Here is a 22,790-nt window from a genome sequence, read left to right on the forward strand (position 1 = left end):
CTGGTTTTAAGTACTGATTTTTTTTTTTGTAAACAAGAATATGAAATAACTAGAGAACATATAAAATGTTGAAACTAAAGAAAAAGATTGAGGGGAAAAAACGTGAAGAAAGAGTAAAAATAGTAGAATTATGTAGAGTAATAATAGCAAATATTAGACAATTGTGTAAGAGACAGAAGAAAAAATATAAAGAAAACATGACGGAAATGAGGGAAAGATGAAGAATGAAAGGGGGGTTAAGGGCACTGCTGGCCCTGGGGCAAGACAAAGTAGGCACCAGTTTAGGGCCTCAATTTTTGGGGTCCTCAACAAAAAATTTTGTATGCATGCATTTTTTTAAACAATTAAGAAGAAATTTCTTTTTAATTATGCAGGAGTTATACAATAGTCACTGATTATATCTCTCTTTCTTATTAAAATGTATGAGTTCTGCAATAGACACTGTATATAACTCTCTCTTTCTTAATACAATTTTTTCCTTCAATCATTTTGAGGCATAAAAACCTTCTCAATTCATGGTTGTTCTTTCTCAATCCAAGAAATAAGATGTAAGATTTTTGAAGCTCTTTATTTTGTGTTTTCTAGATTTTTTGGTTTTTTTTCTTCTCTATTTTAGTTGAGATAAGATTTTATCATCGTAATTAGTTGAAAACGTAGGACTTTTGAGTCATTTATATGCTTAGAATAAGAAATTTATTTTGTCGTTGTTTGTACGAATTTTACAATTGTCCATGTTTCAACTTTCAACAATGAAACTATGAACAATTAAGATTTTTTTTTTCGAGCATTTATTTTAGGGCATCAAATTTTTTTCGCCTTAAGACTCTATGCCCAGAGGGCCGACCCCTGCTTATGGGGGGAATTGGTTTCATACCACGAATTGCGCACTCCTCCAATCTAAATCTAGACCTGGCTCTAAGGCAACTGAACCAGCTGAACTTTGAGCCATGTAGCGCACCTGTAAATTTACAAAACATAGACTTTTGTCGTATAGGCTATAGCGCGCCCTGCCATAAATGGAAAAGGGGAAAAGCTTTCTCCCCAACATATGTAATAATTGAGTTTGACACCCATAGGGTGTGTATACTCAATGTTTTAAAACTCAGTGCCGCATAGGCGCTAGGCAGTGAGAGACCTTAGCAAATAGCGAGTAATGCTAATCGGCGCTTTCTAGGCGGATCTCGGCAGTCTCTATGCGGCCTCTTGGTGAGTTTAAGCAAACATAAGCAGGCCAACTAGGGTTTTGATTTTTTTTTCATTTATAAAGATGATAAAAGAGTCATTGAGGGATACGAAGAAGAACAATTCTTGAAAAATATATGCTTACATTCTTTGTTTGGTATTATAGTTATAATTTTATTACTCTTTTAAACTCTTCATATATTTTTAAATATATAAATACAACTATACAAGTATAAAAATAAAAAAATATAAAAAAATATAAATTCACATATAAGGCCGCCTAGCTGCTCTAAGGCAGCTCTTTGCCAAATGATCGCCTAGCGATTTTTAAGGTATCCATCCGTTGTTAAATCGTGTATGAAGGTATGTGCTTAGACCATTAAAAGCTTCTTCTTCTTCTTTTTAGAATAATATTATATATTCCAAAGGCCAAGTTACCATACTGGCCGAAGCCTACACGACCAATTATTGTTAGATCAAGCAGAAGTAAACTCCAATACAATGGATACGAACACTCTTTATTCTTACAACTACGAAATAAAACTGAAAGTTCAAAACAAAACCAATAACCAGATCGATGAAACTGAAAAAAAAACTAAAGAAAGCAATAACCTACATACAAGAGGTAGGACTCGAAACTTGATCATCAGGTCTACGACCCAAAGTATATATTTCGAACCAAGAAAACGAGTGAGACCCGACCTCATACATATAGGGATCCTCCCTTGTGTCCAAGGGATTACTCCATCACAAGTACTTGGCAGACCCGTCCTATAAAAAGGAAAAGAAAGAAGAGGCCCAAAGCCCACCTTAGAAGAGGACGGCCCATAGACCCAATTTCCTTCTCATCCCCCACAAGTACCCAATTCGCAGTTGCTTGTCAAGGAGGCTGGTGTCACCCTTTCAATCTAGTAGCCAGCTAGAATGAAGGGCCATGGCTGCCACCCCGACCTCAAAGCTCTAGCGCCGCCGCTTGACTATGCACTCCTCCTTCTGGTTCACCCTAAACAAGGTCTCAGCTAATCGTCGTGACCCGATCTGCACTGATCACCACTGCCACTCCACAAACTTTGGTCGCTTAACAAGCTAGGTCCCCCGCTACGCAACGCCTCTCGGCCGACATGGAAAGAATCCCCACCGCCACCTGCACACGAGACCCAAGCTTTGTTGACGCTGGTTTAAGGCCCTTGTCAGCCACAAACTCTCCGCATCCCCTCACCTCCTCCTTTGCTTGAACACCACGACAAGCGCTGTTGCTAGGAATCCACAAATGTCGCTCCACCAACCAGGAAGCGGCGTTGCCTACACGAAACCCTAGGTTTTCGAATAGATACTCCGAAAGGGACGGAGTGCTCCTTCCTTTCCTTTTGGTCTTGTTTTTTGTTTTGTTTTTTTACTTCATGCTCGGACCATTAAAATTTAAAACAAAGAAGGCAAGTTTAAGTCGTCATCAAATAATGGTTAACGATGTAACTTTAAACAAAGGTAAACCAAACTGATCTTAATTATATATATTTCTTTATAACGATAATAGTGGGTGACTGCGCTAGCTACTAGTCCGAGTATGGAGCAATTTAGGCAAACCTTTCCCTAATGGATTATTTTCACAAATTGGAATTTGTACGTGAGACCTCATACTATCAAGAAAACCCCTGGGACTTCTGTCTCACATACGGTCTAGTTACTCTAGTATACTTAAGCAAAGCCAACCCCTTAATACCGGAAAAAAAAAAACAGCGCCAACCAGGAATACGGTTTTCCTTTGTTTATGGGGATGAAATATGAAATAGGCCGGAGAAGAATTAAGACCCAAAAAATGTGTCTCGTGAGAGAAAAACGGGCCGCAGCCCAAACCCAATCCATCTAAACATGACCCGGACCACGTACGAAACAATATAATAAAACCCTCTCTCTAGGGTTTAAACCTCATCCCTACCCACTCTCCCTTTCTCTCTTCCTCGCCGTTTCAGAGTCTTCTCTCGCAGCCGCGCAGCAATGGCACCAAAAGCGAGGGTTCCCCAGAAGACCCGAAACCCAGATCTGATCCGCGGCTTGGGTAAGTACTCAAGGTCCAAGATGTACCACAAGCGCGGCCTTTGGGCCATCAAGGCCAAAAATGGCGGTGTCTTCCCCCGTCACGACGCCAAGCCGGCCGCCGAGGCTCCGTCGGTGAAGGCCCCTAAGTTTTATCCTGCTGAGGATGTCAAGAAGCCTCTGGTCAACAAGCATAAGCCCAAGCCGACCAAGCTCAGGTTTGCTTACTTTCTACCCTGTTTTTTTAAAGGTTAGGTGGAAAATGTGTTTTGTCTCTGTGTTTGATGTTTGTGTTTGGTTTGATGTTTGGATGTAGGGCGAGTATTACACCTGGGACTGTGTTGATTGTTCTGGCTGGAAGGTTTAAGGGGAAGAGAGTTGTTTTCCTTAAGCAGCTTCCATCTGGGCTGCTTCTTGTCACTGGTGAGCTTCCATTTTTTATTTATTTTTATAGAGGAGTGTTAGTCGAATGTTGAAACTGTTTTGTTGATCAATTTCTGTGTGTTGAGTTGTGCAATTGTTTGCAGGGTGTTGGTTGAGTAATGAGTAGTAGTTGTTTATTGGGGTAGTAGGTTGCTGTTTAGTTGAGAAAGATTGAATCGTAATATTGTATAGATAGGGTTTTTTGGGTGCGCTGTTAATCACCTCCGGTGTAGTAGTGTTATAGAACTTGAATGCATCAATCTGCAAATTTATTGCTTTCTGTTGCAGATATTTTTTACTTAAAAAAATTATGCTTCAGCATTGGGTTTTTATGGTACATATATACATTGGTGGTAGGTTGTACATTTCTTAGGTTGTCATTATAGACAGATGTTTGGAACTGGTGTAGCCTGTGATTTTCTGATTGTGAGATGTCTCCCTTTTGCTTTTTGAAATGAGTGAGTGTATTTCTAATGACTGTGACTGCAGGGCCATTCAAGATTAATGGTGTTCCATTGAGACGTGTGAATCAGTCCTATGTGATTGGCACTTCCACCAAGGTTGATATATCTGGGGTTAATGTGGAAAAGTTTGATGACAAGTACTTTGGAAAGGCCGTGGAAAAGAAGAAGAAGAAGAAAGGAGAGGGAGAGTTCTTTGAGGCAGATAAGGAGGTTAGTCTTCTCAACTCATCATAACTTCGTGATAAAGTTGATTATCTTCTTGTATTTGCATGGAAGTAAAATGTAGGTGTCATCATTTTAGTATTTTAAATTGTCTGTTTTGAGACTTTAATAGTAAAAATCTGCCCGCACAGATGTTGTGTAATTGTTAGATGTCCTTGTGCTTATTACACTTCCATTCTTGTAGTTGGTTTTTTTTATGCCAGTTTTTCGGTTTTTGATATAAGAAAGACATAATACTCACCAGATTAGAAAAATAGACGATACTCCAATCTGTTTTGCAACATCCATTTTTTGTGGAAGTTTGCTGTTGGAAACTGGGAAGTCTTAAAACAGTCTACCAAGTGTTTTTTTTTTCATTATTAATATTTCCCAAACAACTAATTGCAGGACAAGAAAGAATTCCCACAAGAAAAGAAAGATGATCAGAAGACTGTGGATGTTCCTTTGATAAAGTCCATTGAGGCTGTCCCAGACTTGAAGACATACTTATCTGCAAGATTCTCCCTTAGATCTGGCATGAAGCCTCATGAGCTTGTATTTTAGACAGTCGTCACTTTCTTACTTAGGACACTTGCTCCCGTACCCGTACTCGTTTGTTTTTTTACTATGATTGTATGCTCTGCTCACATTCAGATCTGATTTTTTGTACTGATCGGCATTGCCTTGCAAGGGATGTTATAATTTTGATTTTCTGGTCATCGCGTTGCATTGTTTGGTTGTTTTCCTTTCGTTTAATATTTTTTTTACTGCGTTATACCATTAAGCTTGTTGAGAACTATTAAATCAGACCAGGAGAATTTCAACATAATACATCTGAATACAGCTGATTATTTTTGTTCGAAATCTAATTTTTAACCGAATGCAAATCAGAAGGTAAACAATACATGAAATCCTTGGTGCTTGAACGGACAACCATGATCCTCAGAGCATGCTATCAGCTCGAGATGGCAGTCTTCTGAAGAAATTGCTGGGCGCTGAAGGTAGCTTGCTTCGGAATCTTGGGTGGCGTAGCCAGACTATGCCTGAAATCAGTGCAAGCATCTTGAAGGGTGTCACATAGAGCACCACAGCAATAATAAGGCACAGAAATACGAACAGGCTGCTTGCTCTTGGGTCTCTCCAACTGAGCACTGCCTGGAATCTCTCCCCCTGAGTTGCTATGTCTCCAACCACCGTTTGAATTCTTCCCGCTACACTTCGTAGTCTATCATATCTCATTCGCACCACGTCTTGGGCCTTCGATGTGGGGAAGGTGTCGAACTCTTCATCCATTTCATCCGGGTGAACAGCTTCTGCCCATGAAAGCTTAGTATCCATACTGGGTGGAACTCGTGGCCGGAAACGGAAATTCCATATTCCGATGAGAAACATGTACAGGAAGATCGTAGGGAGGATCAGTTCTGGGTAGCAGATCAGTAGGAAAAACAGAACATGAACTAGAACTGTAGTGATTGGATTTTTCCAGTGACGTACTTCGCCAAGCCACCTGCTCATGGAGATTAGGCCAGAGAAGAGTGAAACAATTCTGAAGAAGTTGGCTTTGCTTCTTCTCATGCTCCACATGTGGGAATCTACATCAAGCATGTACTCCACCACCTCTTTTCTTAGTGGTGGCTCAGCTCTGCCAAGTCTTACAGCTACAATGTTCATTGCCTGATACCTCAGACTATCTAACTGGTTTACAGTGAATGGATGCAGGTAATGCATTTTGGGAAGCAAGGGATGACCATAGAGGTAGATTATATTTGCTAATGAGAGACAGGTAAACCTCACTGCTAGTTGCAGCTCCCCCATCTTCTTCAATCCAGATGGGTGAAGAACAAGAAGTGGATAAGAGTTGGTGTAAATCCTATCCATTTCAAGAGTTGATAGCCTGATTCTTACCTTGCCAATTCTCGAGTCATTTTTTGCTCCGCTGCCGGAAGTTGGTTTCTCATTTCCACCCAGATGACAGTTGTCGAAAACTCCTAGTGTGATCACAGTGCAAGGGTCATAGACCTCCCATGTGTATTGCTCATTCCATTTCGGACTGGAGCTTTCGATGATTGTTCTGGTCCTCACCCATTTCTGCCCATACTTAGCTACACAGTAAGCATCAGTTGTTGATTTACCATCCTTGGTCTTCATCGGAAGAATCCCTTGAGCACTTAAGATCCCCACTTCAAGAATCCCAATTGGTTGTTTCCATAGCTGCCTAGCAGTAGGCCTCACATCACTTATGTATAAGGTCGATTCATCCAGAACATGGTAAGCACCCTCAAGACAGACTCTTAGATGGACTCTGGTTGAAAATTTGAGCTCATGCCTTTTGTCTCCCTCCAATGCACCGAAACCAAATTTTTCGAGGGTGAACCAGCGAGAATGTACTGGCCTGTGATCCAAGCGCCTTTCGAACATGGTCAGTGGCAAGCTTATTTTCCCCACTTGTTCTTCTTTTGAGCTGACTTTGTTTTCAATTGTAAGCACAAGCAGTTCTTCAAAAGGCTCTGCTGCTACGAAGAGCAAGTCTTCATTCCACATTGGATTAGGAGTTTTGGTCGGACATACCTTTGTCTTGAGTGTCTGGTTCCCAACATGAGCCTTCACAAAAGCTTGTGGTGGTTGGCTTTTGTCATGTGGTTCCACATCTTGAGCTTCAATTACATTGACTCTGAGATACCAGAGTTTTGGTGAAACGTAAACTTTGGAACGAATGCTAAAAACTCCTTCTCCATGAACTGAAGCAGCATCCGAGTGCCAAGCTTCTGGGAAAGCTTCATCAGCCTGTGTGCCCATCCAAACTGCAAGCATAACCTCTCCTCTGACCTTATAGGTATCGCTTCTGCGGTGTTCTAATCTATACCACTGAGGCGCCAAAGGACTATCCGGCGGAACTCTAGTTGGCACTTCATTCATGTCAAACACCACTTTTCCTACATAGTCATCTCTTGCTACCATGTCTTTCTCTCTGACATAAACTTCAAGTATGGAAGACTGAATCTTGTCTTTTGAGAATGCAAACACCTGCTTCCATTCGGGGTTTGTTTTTTTCTCAAAGTGCTGTGTTTTGCCCTTGTAATTTCCAAGCTTCACTTCTATGTAAGGGTCACAACTTCCTGTTACAGGGTTTGTTGGCAGATCTTTTGCTTTAACAACTCTAACATAGAGATAGAACATCTGCTCAACAAGGTCATAAGTGCTTGTAGCTCTTTCACTGCTAATCCACCCTCCTCCACCGCGCACTCCTCCATGTGGCCATCGTTCCCCAAGCTGGGGTTTCGTGTCCTTCAATTTGTAGTCCTCTTGGGGATTACTACCAGCCTGTGATTTCATTTCTGCAAGTGTGGATGGCTCTCTTGTGGAAGTAAAACTTTATATCAAGTCTTCTGTAACCTCTTTTGTTCGCTTTGCGGGAATGACACCAATTCAGTTCGAAACTTTTGAACAATGGGAAGTTGCAGCTTCAAAATCACTGCGTATTGATGCTCAAAGTATCTTTCACTGCATACTGCAGCAGCTCTTGTACCTGAAAAACAAATTTTGTATTATCACTCTATCAATAACGATTACCAACAATATGCCACAGAAGGTGGACTCTATAGCAAATATAGATCTTTTGATTCTTTCACCTTTTAACTCACAAGAGCAGCTTCAGTACTTGTAGGAGTTTTCAATAATCCTTGCTTCCTCTAATATATATGTTCCAAACTTGAGGATTCTTGTTTGGCAAGTAATTCGCAACCGTGTACAAACCTTTCTGGCTTCATGATATATAGTTATATTTTGAATATAAGGCACTTGGGGGCTTTGGGTTGAAAGAGGTTCTGGTTTCTATAGGTTCATGCACAGAGAGCTCGAGTATATATGAGTTCTGCTATTCTGTTTCCAAAAAAATCCCCAGAAGTCTAAAGCTAGATACGTTTTCGTTCTTCTTTTTAAGCCTTAACATTTTGGGAATCTATACCACCACTACCAGCTTGACGTTGTCTTTTTGGTTAGTGATATGTATTTAAAAAGGAGTTTCTTATACTTGATGGCATAAAGAATGAACAAGGTTTTGAAAGGAAGAGTGATAGTGAAGATATATTTTCTATGTGAAAGAAATGTCACTAAAGAAACAGCATAGAAAAGAAGGGGTTGAATTAGTTGTCAAAATTCAATATATTTCTAGAAAAAGAGATATATTCTCCACTTAAGAGGACAAAGATAGTCTTTTAGACTTGAAAATCATAGTGATTGAGTTGGTGCAAGTTCACTTTCCCAGATTATTTCCCAGCCTTTATTTGTCACTGTACACATATAATGAGCAGCCCAAAATTGCCCTTTAGTTCACTTTCTTTTCATTCTAGTAATTTTCTGTGAAATGCACACAGCACAGTTCTCCTCCTTCTGCAGCAGAGTTAATAGAAACCAAAGCAAAGCAAACCATATAAAGATGATTAAAGTGCTAAAGCAGCTCGGTGGTGATTTTAAGAGACGTGCAAAAGCATTACAGAAAGAAACCTCAAGGGGAGATGACCTTGCACACAAAGATGCCTTTGCCCCTTATTCTCTTCCTTTATTCCCCTTTGATAAATACAAATCCACACTTAGAATATTGCTGTTCTTCCCCTAATCAGAAATTTCAGGGATACTTCTTCATATATAGAGGCAACCCTCCAAGGAGTCACAATTGTATTTTTATTTATCAACATAAACTTCATAAAAAAACAAAGTTAAAACGAGTTCGGATCCCAGAGTAACGAATTCCTGTGGAACACGGGGTTACTTGGTGCTTAATTGTACGCAGTCATTTATGTAATTTTGATGCTTAAGTTTTATCCTCTGACTTTTGCAATATTTCAGCTTAGTTTTTTTTCTAAATAACATAATTATCATAACCAAGACCCAGAATGCTACATACATCATAAACCGTATTGCCTTACGACTTCAAGCAGTGATCTAAGATCACCAAATACAATATAATCAACGATAAGTAAGTCTCATTAAAAATGAGCACGTAATTACCCTAGCCTATTCTTTGGTGGCAGAGGGTTCAAGGACAGTGGAGGCAGCGGTGGCATTGGTACATTTGGTGTTCAAAGCTTTGGCTTAGTTCTAGATTCGGGGTGGTTCTGGCCACCTATTGTGATTTATAGAGGTACTTACCTCCTAGGGTTCTTGGGTGGTGGCTTGGAAAATTCACTCCTATGCAGAGGCATTTTGACTACGCCAGAGGTCAATTAAGGTTTGGGTGCTGGGATTCTCATCGCTACAATGGTGATCTGGCTATCTCTTCATTCAATCTCCAATCCTCACGTTTCAGATCTCTTCTCAGATCGCCGAGTGAGGTGGGTAGTGCCGACGTCGGTGGGTCTTGGCTGCCTGAGTTTGGGTCGTTTTTGGGCCTTGTGATCAGAGAGATGACGATGTCGATGATGGTGCGCACGATGCCTAGGTATGGTGGATCTGCGATATGGGTGCCCATTTCTCTAGGTGTCCTTATCATGTGGGTCTGGGCTTGGGCTTGATGTCGAGTTCTCACTTGGGCTTTGCTAGTTGTTGCGCTAGAGGGTAAGAAGGTGGCTCCTTTGCCTTTAGTGGAACTAGTCAATTTGATGGAGCGTGAGCGTGACCCCGATGATGATGAGCTAGGCGGTCTCTTTAGATCTTGTTAGGTTATCTCCTCTGAGTAGGACGCCACTAGTGGGATGATAAATAGTAGACTCATATTTGGTTATGGATTTGAATTCTTGGTTACTTTATGTATTCTCATTGATGGTTTGGTAGCACAGAGTTATATATGTTTTACTTATTTGGCTCGCATGGTTCCATTGTTTCGAAGTCTTAAAGAGTGTTTCATATTCATGTTATGTTCCTACATTAATATATGACTATCGTCGATTCTAAAAAAAAAAATGAGCACAAAAAAACCTAAAACTATCAGAGGATAAAACAAGCATTCCAAAAAACATCTGTAGCAGATATTACGCATCACCTAGAAACCTCAATTGGTGTACGACACACAATATCCATTGTAAGATGGAAGAATTAATCAGTCAGAATAGTTTAGATGAGACGCAAGAGTCTACGCGATCTCCTTGTCTTAACCGGTAGGGTCACCCTTCATTCATGCATATCCAAAAGGGTCAAGACCAGCTGTAATGGGCAAAAAAACTCCATGCCCAAACACAGACCCGAAGGCCCAGACCCAGTCCCAGACCTGACCTTGGGGATTCTTCCAGATCTGCTTCAGCCAAGCCCGACGGCCTCCTCCGACCGGCACGGTTGCCACTCTCGATCAAGGTCGAACCAACACAAAAAAAGATCATGATTCCTTAGAGAGTTTTGTCGGCACATCTAACGCCGACCCGCACCTAAGAGGAAACCTCACCTCTCCATGCCAATCAAGGTCGGATTCAAAAAATCTAGGAAGAGATTCCACAGATCGGTCGATCCACAGCCTGTAAAACGCCCTCAGCCAAGAAACAACCCGACCGGGGCCTTGGAAAAACACGATCAGAAGTCTGACGCCGTTGGCTAAGAGACCGTAGCCATCCTCCTGCCGCTGCTTGGTCTGAAAAGCATAAAGCTCTCCGCCACCAGTTGGTTTGGTCGCACCATGTCGATCCGCAAAACGTGGAGCCGCTCTCATACTTACCTCCTGTTATATATATTTCAACTTAGTTAGAAAAAAGATTTTTTCATAAACATACCCACCATCGTTTTATTGTAGAAGAGTTTATGCAGCTAAAGCGGTACTTGATGCAGTAACTGTAAAAATTTCAGTTCGTTGGTGTAACAGGAATATCGTTTCCGGGCAGGAATTCGGAGCTATCGAGAACTTTTAAATCGGTTATTCCATGTATGTTCATTGGGAAGGAAATTTTCTGGCGGATAAATTAGCTCATGCTTCTTATGCCAATCATTCTCACTCTGAATGGTTTAATTGCCTTCATCTTGTATTGTCCCCAGCATGCCATTTCGATCAGCTGGGAAGAGGAGTAGATCTAGGTTTTGTTGCTTTATTTTAGTTAAAAAAGAAGAAGAGAGAAATAACTAACAAATCAAGCCGCGACTAGGATCAAAAACACGTTTAATCTTCCATTTCCAAATGAACCAATAAATGCAAAAGAAAGGACATGGCCACTTGATATCAATTATCATCCCTCAGAGCAGTATGGCGCAATGGAGCCGAGCATTGGCCACTCTTTACATTGTTGGGCTTTGTTGGAACTAGCTAGGGTCGTTTAGGTTGCTCTAAATCTAATCAAGAGACTTGTTTTCTTGCTTCCAGTGTAGTGTATGATACGCGATTGATGCCTTAGGCCCTGATTTAATTTTGAGATAGAAAATTCTTATGCTTTATTTTTTTTTTGTTTTAGTTTTTTTTTTCATTATGTACTTTGGTTTTGAATAAGTGCGTATGTGTGCCGTTATTATCTTAGGTATGCATTTGGAGTGTTTTTGTCCCTCCATCTATTTAGTCTTTTGGCCGTGCATGACAATTGTCAATTGAAGTCATTCATTCCCCAAAAAAAAACGACATGAATCATCAGTAGCAAATTGTCTAGTTTTTCTTTGAATATTAGTCAACGGAGTTTTTTTGTGAAGCTTGGTCCAAAGAAAAGTTCTCAATTTAGGGGTTTAGGGGCGAAGTCTGGCTTCCAACACAATCACTTTCTCTTCGGGACGTCCAGAAACGGGAATGAAAACTTAACCTAACAAGAAGCCGACACCTCTGACTTTCCCAAATCTTGGGTTTAAATAAGTCACCCATCAATGAAGCATTTTCCTACGGATAAATCAACACGAATAATAAGAATTTATTCATACTCGTTTGTTAACTAAAACAAGGACTTGGGGAAGGTCCCATGCGGTGTGAGATTTAGGACCACGAGCAAGCTGGATTAAGCACATATGTGTTCCAATGCTGGTCTTGAATTGCTTTGCGCTTTGCTTTCCGAAGTCATCTTCATCAATTTGCCTGCAGGATCCAGCACATAGATAAGCCATGTAGCCCTCACCTTTGACCTATCAATAATTGTGTTATGCGGCAAACCTTGACCACCTTTCGTGATTCGTTACAGTTTTGTCACATACACAATCTACATTCCAAAGCTAACCGAATCTGATGAGTGGTAGCAATATGACAAAACATGCAAGTAATTGTTATAGTGAGAGGTCAATAATTAACCAACGTCCCTGAAGCTCGATCATCTAATATTATTGTAGTGCTTCGTATAGTTGCAACACTATCACATGATTCACATCTTGCAACTATATAACATATGACCATGGGAAAATGAATATGTATTGATAAGCGTCGTAGCCCTCACCATGCGTTATAATACATATTCACTTCCCCATGTAACACCAGAAGTTAAAAAGATGCATGGAGTGATGGAGGTCAAACAATTTCAGAACTTGAGATTTTTCGACGACTTTCAGAACTATAGTTAATCTCGAATCAATGAGAATAGATTTTGCCATTCTGCCTAGCTAGCTACTTGGCTAATAATTCTGTATTGCATGTTTGAATTGACTACCGACTTATATATGCGGCAAACCAACCAAAGCTTTCGTGAGTTTGTCACTACATACATGATACATCACCCCAAATCGCAAATTATCTTTGACTTATCGGAAACATGCCAAACCTATAAATCCAGAACTTCTTCAAATCCAATTTCACAATCCTAGCTCTCACGAGAAACCCAAAATCATGGACCTCAAGCTCTCCACTCTCCTCTGCTTTTCTGTGTTCATCTCCACCATTCTAACCCCAACCCTCTCCGAGCTCTGCAACCCTAAAGACAAAAACGTTCTCTTCGAAATCAAGACAGCCTTCAACAATCCCTACATCTTGTCCTCATGGAAATCCGACGCCGACTGCTGTACCGACTGGTACAACGTTGAGTGTGATCCCAACACCAACCGCATCAACTCCCTCACCATCTTCACCGACGACCGTCTCACCGGCCAAATCCCCGCCCAAGTCGGAGATTTGCCCTACCTTGAAACACTCGTGCTCCGCAAGCTCCCCAATCTCACCGGTCCCATTCAGCCCTCCATCGCAAAGCTCAAGCACCTCAAGATGCTCAGGCTCAGCTGGAACGGCCTCTCAGGCTCAGTCCCTGACTTCCTCAGTGAGCTCAAGAACCTCACCTTCCTCGAGCTCAACTTTAACAACTTCACAGGCTCCATCCCCAGCTCGCTTTCAAAGCTACCCAACTTGCTAGCTCTTCGTCTTGACCGCAACCAGCTCACAGGTACGGATACAATGAAAACTTCCCCATTAAAACTCCATACAGTTCCTCATTTAGTTACGTAGTAATGACATTGTTTTGTAACTTATACAGGTCCTATTCCTAGCTCATTCGGGCAATTTGTTGGAACGGTTCCAGATCTCTTCCTCTCCCACAACAAGCTCACAGGCAAAATTCCAACCTCATTTGCTAACATGAACTTTGATCAAATAGACTTGTCACGCAACATGCTCGAAGGCGACGCGTCAATGATATTCGGGTCGAACAAGACGACCCAGATCGTGGATTTGTCAAGGAACATGCTGGAATTCGATCTGTCCAAGGTGGTGTTTTCGACAAGCTTGAGCTCGGTGGACTTGAACCATAACAGGATCACAGGGAGTATCCCAGGGCAGTTGACTCAATTGGATAATTTGCAGTTGTTCAATGTGAGCTACAACAGGTTGTGTGATCGGATTCCGGTAGGCGGGAAGTTACAGAGCTTCGACACGACTTCGTATTTCCATAACCGGTGTCTGTGCGGTGCTCCACTCCCAAGTTGCTAGTAATGAACACCGGAATGGAAGATCTAAGTAGGCTGGCAATTTGAATATAGTTGGTTTTATGTGTAAAGGTGTTTGCATAAATAAATGGCTTCATTGCTTAAAGCAAATAAGCACCCGGATTAACCAACAAAACTAAATAAATGTGGATGAATCTTTTAGCCTCAACCTTCGTTAAGAAAATGACAAGATAACGTTGGTGATTCTGGACTCTACAGAGCAAACTGTTCTAATATAAATAAGACTTAAGAGCATCATTTTCTGTGTAATCATGAAATGATGAAAATGACATCCAAAGTTATTAACGCGAACTTTAACACAATTGCATGTAAGGATGACTAATAGCAGTGTCCCTAGAGCCCAAAACCATCTATGCACAATCAAATTATTAGCAGTCCAAACTTTAAAACAACATAGAAGAGAGAGTAAGGAGGAATATAGTCGCAAACTCGCAATCTGAGTATAAACATCATTTCGTACGCTACTACTGAAGCAATTTTGGAGTATCTACAATAGAAAATCTGGAAGATAAAATGAAAATTTACTGCCTGCCAGCCGGGCCATAAGAAAATCTAGCCTTACTGCAGAGGAAAGCTGGTGCAACTTACTGAGCGATATTATGGGCAACGACAGCACGGCTAAATGCCCATGCCAAAAGAAGAAGAAAAAAATATAGGATCCAAAAGAATGTTTACTGCATTTGCCTAGCTACTGCAATTAAAGAAGAAAACATGTATAATGGGTTCATCTAACCTAGTAATGACGCAATCAACAGGAGTTTCTATATCTCCAGAACTAATTAAAATAGGAAAAGTCAAAACAAAACATGGAAAATGTCAAGGTAAAGAATTACATCAAATGACCAACAGATGCTTCTATTGTGGGCCACAATGTCCGCAATAGAAGCGCTTCCCACTAGACATTGTCCTGTGAGCACAGATGCTTTATTAACTTACCCCGGAAGAGGAGTAGTCCAATGGCTAAAAGGCCTGTGGGGAAACCTCTATTGCCAATCCGAAGGTCCCAAAAACTGGCTTCGGAGGGTGTCAAAAAAAAAAAAAGCACAGATGCTTTATTAACTTACCCTTTGAGCAACCAATGCTCTATTTTCTTATCCATTAAGCACCAAGCCTGGTACTCTAGTTTCTCTTTAGTTAAGAATTACCCCTGCAATATTTAAAAATAGGAAAAACGAATGAATCTAAAAGTTCATGTATGAAACTGATAGCAATGCTGTCATCCTATGATGATTGAGAGATATTGAAAACTTACATCAGACTTCAGACTTTACTTAAAGGGGGAAAGTAGAGACAAGACAACATCGAGAATATATAGGGTAAATTTTCATGCATCAAAATCACTGAAGATCCCTTGCATGGCCCATGAGAGAAACACTGCAGGAGCACCAAATGACCTTTGTGCCATGTATTGTCTCGCTGGTCTTAGCATAGGAGACTCATCAATAGAATATGAATAAAAAATTCTCAGTATTTATTACACATGACATCCTATACTAGCAATTTTGAAGATAAGAAGTAGAACATCCCAATATAAAACACATTCATATGAATTTCAATGAGAAAAGCAATTTGAGGTGAAAAATATTCCTGTAAATTATATAACTACAGCAAAAAAAATCATGCTAGTTTTAAGGATTGGTTGAAATTTGAAATTTCCATTAAACATGACTGAGTACTAAGTACTGATTAATCATTACACTCCTAGAAAGTGCAAAACTTAGCAAGAAATGCTGACAAATATTATTGAAAGAAAGCATGAGAAACTCTGCAAATGAACAGATCAGAATTGAGAATGCGGTCATCTTTAGCTATACATATGCCTGAAACACTGCAGGAGCACCAAATGACCTTTAGTGCCACGTATTGCCTCGCTGGTCTTAGCATAGGAGACTCATCAATAGAATATGAAAAGAGATTCTCAGTGTGACATCCTAGACTAGCAATTTTGAATATCAGAAGTAGAACATCCCAATATAAAACACATTCATATGAATTTCAATGAGAAAAGCAATGTATGCAAGCAATTTAAGGTGAAAAATATTCCTGTAAAATCGTCATTTGCAGAGAAAGATTAGAAATGCATTTGTGATGTACTTTTTTTTGTGGAATTACGTCTAATCATCCCCATCGTATACCTATATGCACAACGAAAGCTATGTCGATTAGCAGGGTCTGCTACAAACATTAGTTGCATAGGAAGTGCACTGTGTATTATTTCCAGGCCAAGCTCATCAGCTCCAGAAACATTCCTGCAAATAATATTGAGAAATTGCCTCAAGAAACTATATATAATGGTTTTCCATTGAAATTCTAACACTGGGAACCAACAAAAGAGAAAACAATAGTACATTCATCTGGGTTCAAACCCAAAAGAGAAGTTACCTTGTGTATTCTGAAGAGGGGAATCTTGCTCATTTTCTTGCAACAATGTTGGAGGGAATACATGGCCATGAGTGGAGAAGGGTCTTCTTCCTGATGAAGCTTTAAGCAATTGAAATGCCACAGAGTCCTTAATTCTGATCATCTTCAATTCAAATAGAGCAGGACATAAAGCAATATCAAGGAATCCCAATGATATTAAAAGTTCAAACAGTTTCAGATGAAAATTAAAGGAACAAATCATGCATAGTGTTGCAACACAGAATCTAACTTGCGATCTATAATTCTGAATCTAAACAAGGAAAAAAAAAAAGGCAACTGAGATTAAAACATTAGAGTGGTGAAGAAATTGGCATACTTCAAAGCAAATTTATGGTGAATTTAACAGCAGCAACAAATCCAGATCTACTAAATTCTTGAACAATAAATAAACTCTTAATTCACTATTTGTTTTTTACATTATTGGCTTCAATCTCTTTAAGCAATTCTCTTGCCGTCGAAAGTTGCGGGTTGAATATCTGGAAACTGGCCGCAAGCTTGCACCTCGTAGATCAACTTTTCTGCTTCTTGGAATCTGCCAGCTTTGAAAAAGCCATCAATAAGAGTGTTATAAGTAATGGTATCTGGAATGAGTTCCATACCATCCATTTCCTTATAAAACTCATATGCCTTATCAACCTTTTTGGTCTTGCAATATCCCTTAATTGATATGTTACAATACCACACATGAACTATAGAGCCCTTGCTAACCATGAGATCAAAAATGCATCTTGCCTCGTCCATCTCCCCCCCCAAACAATAACCGGCCATAAGTGAGTTATATCTAATAGTGTTAGGCTCGACATGTCTTTGAATCATGATTTCAACCACTCTTTCCGCTTCCACAACCATCCCTTCCTTGCAGGAGGCATCAACTATGACACTGAAGGTACGACATCTGGAAAGATATTTTTACTGGGCATTTCATCAAGCAGCCGTGTAGCTTGTTTTTTATCACCTACATTGCAAAGTCCTTGAATTAAGGAGGTGTATGTGACAACATTTGGAGCAATACCCCTGCCGATCATTTCCAAAAAGAAGTTGAGTGCTTCTTCAATGAGTCTGTCCTTGCAGAGGCTGTCAATGATGGTGCTGTAGGAAAATGTGTCAGGCTGGCATCCAATATCTTCCATCTTCCGGAGTAACTGAATGGCAGCAGTGTTGTTTCCAGTCATGCAGATGCCCTTTATAAGGGTGGTGAAAGTACATTGGGCTTACAGTGACCTTCCTCCAGCATTTTTGTGAAAATTCGTGTAGCCTCAGAAAGTTGATTCTGGGACAAAGCCGTGGATGAGAGTGGAGTAGGTAATTACGTTTGGTTGAAGTGGCAATACGAGTTGATGACAATAGAAAGAGTAACGTGATTCGGAGCAATTCTATGGAGGAGCAGTTGTCTAAAGAGAGGGATGACTGTAGCATAGTGCTTCCATTTGACAAGTTGAGTCAAGACTTGATTGAAAGGGATAACGGAAGGCAGAGGACGCGGGTGAGGCATTTGATCGAACACCTTCAGGGCATCCTCGACATTATTCACATTGGGTGGATGGGTTCCTCCCGAATGAAACAGAGCCCTGGAATTGCTGAGGGGAAAACAAGAAGAAAGCATACCTCTCCCACTGCGGCTGAGCATCATCATCATCATGAAAGTTGAGATTTGTTGTGAACTTTTGTGATTTCGTACCACAGCTCTCAAGGTCTTATTTTGGCTTCTCTCCTGTTGTCTTTGTTGTTCACATGAATTGACTACAGTATGTGTGCACTCTTCTTGTGCCAACGTGGTAAACGCTGGAATATATATTTAAATTTTGGCTAAGGAGAGTGAGTAATAGGCCAAGTGCTTCTCTTTAAGATAACTAGCCGTGCATTTTTGTTAGTTTAAGTGAGATTGTGTTAAAAATAAATCGTAATAATACATATTTTTATTTTAAACAATGTTAAATTGCATAAATTGCCGTTAAAGTCATGGTACATTTTTCACAATCATAATACATTTTAGTTGTATGTAAGAGCTCATTATTCTCCAAATTAGCTAGTAATTGTAACAGCATATTCTTGTCCAAATTTGCAAAAGAAAAGGCAGCAAATACATATGTCATAAATTTATTTTATTATAATCTTCTTCTATACCTTTGTTGTCTTCCAGATATTCTTTCTTGGATTTTTTAAATCAAATGTAGCATAATTATACCACCATAAAACTGTATCAAATCTTTTTCAAGCAAATATGCCGAAACTATGTTTAAATATATATATATATATAAGGCTACATGTGAGGAACTCTGCCATCGAGAGTTGATTGGCAGGTGGCAGCTCAAGTCTAACTGAGGAAATCAAGGACTAAAATATCGAGTATCAAGGAGATATCGAAGACCCAAAAAAAAGAAATTTTCGACATAATATCGAGAAATATCAGATATTGAATAAAAAAATTCCGCACGTGTAGAAATGTTAGTTATAATAAATGGATCCTCAAAATTTTTAGGGTTGAACAATAAATTAGATTGATTGATCGAATTCTTTGACATTTAACCTATCCTATTTTGTCGAATGTCACATTGTTTACTTCAATTACCACATCATAGGTAATGTTGTTTTACTATTTTTTTTTTATCATTCCTCAAAGAATTTTCTCATGTATTTCCAACGGGACCACATGAGAATTGGAGAAACTTTCGACATTGCTTTCTAGGGAGGAAAGGGCATATGTGTAATTGTCAAACTCAAGAGTGAGAGCAAAACTGTCCCAACACTGTAGCATTATTAATAGAGATGGACAACGCTCTTATTGTTGGTAAGTTATTCTAACTACGAAATATATGTACGGTGTGCATGATGGAACATCAAAATTGCGGTACTCAATTCAACAATATACTAAAAAGTATGTGCCTAGCGTCCTAAGACTTAGTTATTAATAGATGTGTTGTTGTCTTCTAGCATTATGTAATTGCTCCAATGTATGATATATTGATTTGATGTCACCATATCGATATGAGTCAAATCTCTATATATGTTCCCCCTTATTGTTAACATTACTGGTTATGAGGTTATGTGAGTGATTTGACATAACCTTAGTTTCTTAACCGCATTCGTGGTAGTTCAATTTATGTAGCAAGAATGTCCCTGAAGGCTTTAGGGTTCAGCGTGTAGGGTCACTGAAGGCAATCCGATTCCGATCACTACAAAATTCAGGACATCAAGTAGAGTTGTTCTCCTACACCTTCCACATCCCCAAAATAGGGTTTTGGGAGTCACCAAAATAATATAAAAGCAGCAAAATTTTGGATAGCTAAATCTCCCTCGATGCCAGTATTACATGATGTATATGGACGATAGATTGAAATTCGAGTTTCTGTACTTCAGTAGGACACTTACTATAACCAAAGATTAGATTGACAACTTTCCATAAGCATAACTTGTTTTCATTAGAAACTTTCAACATATGGATAATAATCAGATTGAGTTGGACTCTTACTCAGTAGCGGAGCCACATTGGTCCTAATGGTGCGAGTGCACCAATAAGGTTTATATGGTTTTATAGCTCTCATGTAAACATTTCAGTTGGTCCGCTCTGTTTGTTCAATCCTTCAGGTCCTTATTTCGATTCTTCCAAGCTTCAAATGTGTTTTTTTTTCTTCTAATTATTTACTAGTTTTTAATATAGGGATTAGATCCTCACAGTGAATTAGTAGTTAAGAAAGTATTTTAGTTTTTGCATGTTCAAATTACAAATAATCGATCACATTGGTATATATATGTAAATGTATTATATATTTTTTTTTCGGTGCACCACTGAAATTTCTATTTATGTCACTACTCTTACTGATGTATCGATATGATACACATGCATCACTATTGGTGGAAACCCAATGATGAAGAAACATAAGTCCAACTTACTACTTTGTGCTTGCCAGGGTGGATCCAACCTAGGCTTGATTGGGCTAGAGCTTAGGTGAAATTGAAGCCCTAAAATCCCAGCTTCTATTTTAAAAAATAAAGTAAAATAGAAAGCACATAAATGCATTTCTCAATTTCTCACTTTTTTGTCCGTAATATCCCGAATTTTCGGGTTTAAGTCGTATGATTCTTATAATTATTGAACTTGGTAAATTGAGTAAAAATAGCATTTTTTACGCCTACTCGTCGATGTCAGACGACATGAAACCAATATCGGAAATTTAAATTGAAAAACGTTCGTTTTCTATGACTTGAGAGTTGACTTTTATTTTCGTCGCTCGTCTATGAAAACTTTATTCACGGAAGTCGTATAGCTTGTCGATACGAGTTCGTGACTTCTTGGGCACGCGGCGCACATTAATTAGACGTCGTATGTGAATGTTATTATCGACGAAAGTTGGTTTCCGAATTCGGAAATGTATAAAAGGAAAAAGTTGGGGAAAACCTAATTTCCCAAAATGGAAATCTTTCCCCCGCAGCCCTCTCTCCCTCCCCCGACCCTCCTTCACCAAATTCACCACCGCCGATATCCCCTCTCCGGCCACCGTGGCCTTCACTGCCGGTCCCAAGACCACCGCACGGCCGACTGCTCCAACCCCTGGATGAGACGCACCCTCCATCGTCGCCGAGAAGTCACGCCGACGATCGACGATCGACGATCGACGATTTCTGCATATCCATCGCCGATCCAAGCTTCGTCGCCGGTGAGTTTCGAGCCATAGAATCTCGATTCGATCTCTTAGCTGGGTTTAGCACGAATTTGGAGCTCAAAATCAGAGGTTTTAACGACGAAGATAAGGTTGGAGCTACCGAAGCTTTCTGGAGACTTTCTGGCCATTTTCCGACGATCTGGGTTGCAACGCAGGTATGGTTGTAATCTCCTCCTCATGCTCTTCATCCTTGATGTTGGATGTTTGTTGTTTTGGTAAATTTTGGGCGGAGATGGTGGTGATGTGCGTGCCGCCCTCTGTGGCGGCGTGTGGGAGGAGGTGAGGGCGGTAGGGGCTAGGCTTTCAACCTATAATGGTGTAAGAGGAGGAATTACAGGTTTTTAGGGGTTGCGTGAGGTCACGTGCGCCGGTTTGGGTGGTGCGTGAGCCCCATGCGCCATGAACAGTAAATCATGAACAATAATTTTTTGAACAGTAAATCATGAACAGTGACCAGTTGTACAGAATCGGCACTTGAGATTTTACGTATCGTTTTCTAAGCACCTTATCATGCTATTAGGTGACCGACGAAACGAGTGAGGGAATTGCTGTCGGTGTCGTGGAAATTTCATGCAAGAAATAAGGTGAGTAAATCTCACTATGACGAGTCTACCCTTGGCGGTGACTCATATTTATGATTTCTTAAAATATTGAACTATGACATGTATATAATATAGTGGGTTGTGTATGTATACAAAAATGGTAAATATGATACATATATATGAGTTGCTATATTATATAATGTTACGGTTTTTATTTCAAATGAGATTATACTGTGGTAACTATATTTATATCATTGTGCAAGAGTCGCTTGGTTGTAGTACAATAAACATGTGTTGATTGTTATATTGTACGTAGTTTAACATTGAGTCTTGTTAAAACGTTTTCTAGTCTTCAGACGTTGTTGGCAGTAATCGGAACCAAGCCTTAACCCGGTGTTAGTTACGATCAGTTAGAGCTCTAGTCTGTCTGCCAGTGTACTGCATGAGGGGTAACAAATGATTACTTGGGTCTCATGAGTACCCGTGTTTTTGTATGATATTTGGTAAACAGATGGGTTGCCCAATGACTCATGAGTACACATATTTTCAAATATTATTAGACAACCAGATGTGCCATTCAGTGTCTCATGAGTATACTTATCTTTAAATGTTTTCAGTTATTTTCTTTTGTATGCGGTGTATGTTATACTATTAGTTTACTCATACAAGCTGCAAAGCTTACCGGATTTGTGTTTACAATTCCGGTGCACCTATTCGATGGTGTAGGGGATAGTTCTGGAGGTGTGGATTAGGAGGTTTGGAAGGCTTACTCAGAAGATTTCCGGAGTTTATTTCTTCTACTTGTGATGAGGATTGAGAGAATTTTACATTTCCATTTGTTATAATACTTGAGTTATAAACTGGTTATGTATTAATCAAGTCGACTGAGTCGTACTATGAACTCAATTTCGATACACTGTTACTATAAAATGATTTCAATATATTTGAGATTGTTTTGGAGTTTTCATGGCTCCGATTTCGAGTTTTATCATTCGAAATTTCGGGGTTGTGACATTGTCTTTCTTCTCGTCTTCTTCTAATCTTTCTGGTAT

General features: G+C 39.8%; 3 protein-coding genes and 1 pseudogene across 3 annotated transcripts; 2 read left to right on the forward strand and 2 right to left on the reverse strand.

Moving 5' to 3' along the window:
- The first annotated feature begins 3,108 nt into the window (after positions 1 to 3,108).
- On the forward strand, positions 3,109 to 5,017 carry LOC126797216 (60S ribosomal protein L6-1-like). Its single transcript, XM_050523880.1, has 4 exons — positions 3,109 to 3,434; positions 3,533 to 3,639; positions 4,129 to 4,313; positions 4,713 to 5,017. The coding sequence occupies exons 1-4, from the start codon at positions 3,178 to 3,180 to the stop codon at positions 4,866 to 4,868; spliced, it is 705 nt and encodes a 234-aa protein (XP_050379837.1). The 5' UTR covers positions 3,109 to 3,177; the 3' UTR covers positions 4,869 to 5,017.
- Positions 5,018 to 5,150: 133 nt separating this feature from the next.
- On the reverse strand, positions 5,151 to 8,106 carry LOC126797215 (FT-interacting protein 1). Its single transcript, XM_050523879.1, has 2 exons — positions 7,934 to 8,106; positions 5,151 to 7,830 (listed from the first exon to the last, which is right to left on the reverse strand). The coding sequence occupies exon 2, from the start codon at positions 7,635 to 7,637 to the stop codon at positions 5,247 to 5,249; it is 2,391 nt and encodes a 796-aa protein (XP_050379836.1). The 5' UTR covers positions 7,638 to 7,830; positions 7,934 to 8,106; the 3' UTR covers positions 5,151 to 5,246.
- Positions 8,107 to 12,999: 4,893 nt separating this feature from the next.
- Positions 13,000 to 14,256, forward strand: LOC126800968 (polygalacturonase inhibitor). Its single transcript, XM_050528398.1, has 2 exons — positions 13,000 to 13,555; positions 13,646 to 14,256. Exons 1-2 carry the CDS (start codon positions 13,009 to 13,011, stop codon positions 14,095 to 14,097), a joined length of 999 nt encoding a protein of 332 aa, XP_050384355.1. The 5' UTR covers positions 13,000 to 13,008; the 3' UTR covers positions 14,098 to 14,256.
- Positions 14,257 to 16,837: 2,581 nt separating this feature from the next.
- Positions 16,838 to 18,238, reverse strand: LOC126800965 (pentatricopeptide repeat-containing protein At1g62930, chloroplastic-like; annotated as a pseudogene).
- Between the last annotated feature and the right edge of the window lie 4,552 nt (positions 18,239 to 22,790).

The sequence above is a fragment of the Argentina anserina genome, chromosome 6 (genome assembly GCF_933775445.1).
Source record: "Argentina anserina chromosome 6, drPotAnse1.1, whole genome shotgun sequence".
Taxonomy (NCBI): Eukaryota; Viridiplantae; Streptophyta; class Magnoliopsida; order Rosales; family Rosaceae; genus Argentina; species Argentina anserina.

What these genes read in the sequence shown, in the direction of transcription:
- LOC126797216 (XM_050523880.1), top strand. Translation starts at nt 3,178, where the DNA reads ATGGCACCAAAAGCGAGGGTTCCCCAGAAGACCCGAAACCCAGATCTG. An exon ending in TGGGCTGCTTCTTGTCACTG is followed by an intron (nt 3,640 to 4,128) that starts GTGAGCTTCCAT and finishes CTGTGACTGCAG; the next exon opens with GGCCATTCAAGATTAATGGT. An exon ending in TCTTTGAGGCAGATAAGGAG is followed by an intron (nt 4,314 to 4,712) that starts GTTAGTCTTCTC and finishes AACTAATTGCAG; the next exon opens with GACAAGAAAGAATTCCCACA.
- LOC126797215 (XM_050523879.1), bottom strand. Translation starts at nt 7,637, where the DNA reads ATGAAATCACAGGCTGGTAGTAATCCCCAAGAGGACTACAAATTGAAG.
- LOC126800968 (XM_050528398.1), top strand. Translation starts at nt 13,009, where the DNA reads ATGGACCTCAAGCTCTCCACTCTCCTCTGCTTTTCTGTGTTCATCTCC. An exon ending in TGACCGCAACCAGCTCACAG is followed by an intron (nt 13,556 to 13,645) that starts GTACGGATACAA and finishes TAACTTATACAG; the next exon opens with GTCCTATTCCTAGCTCATTC.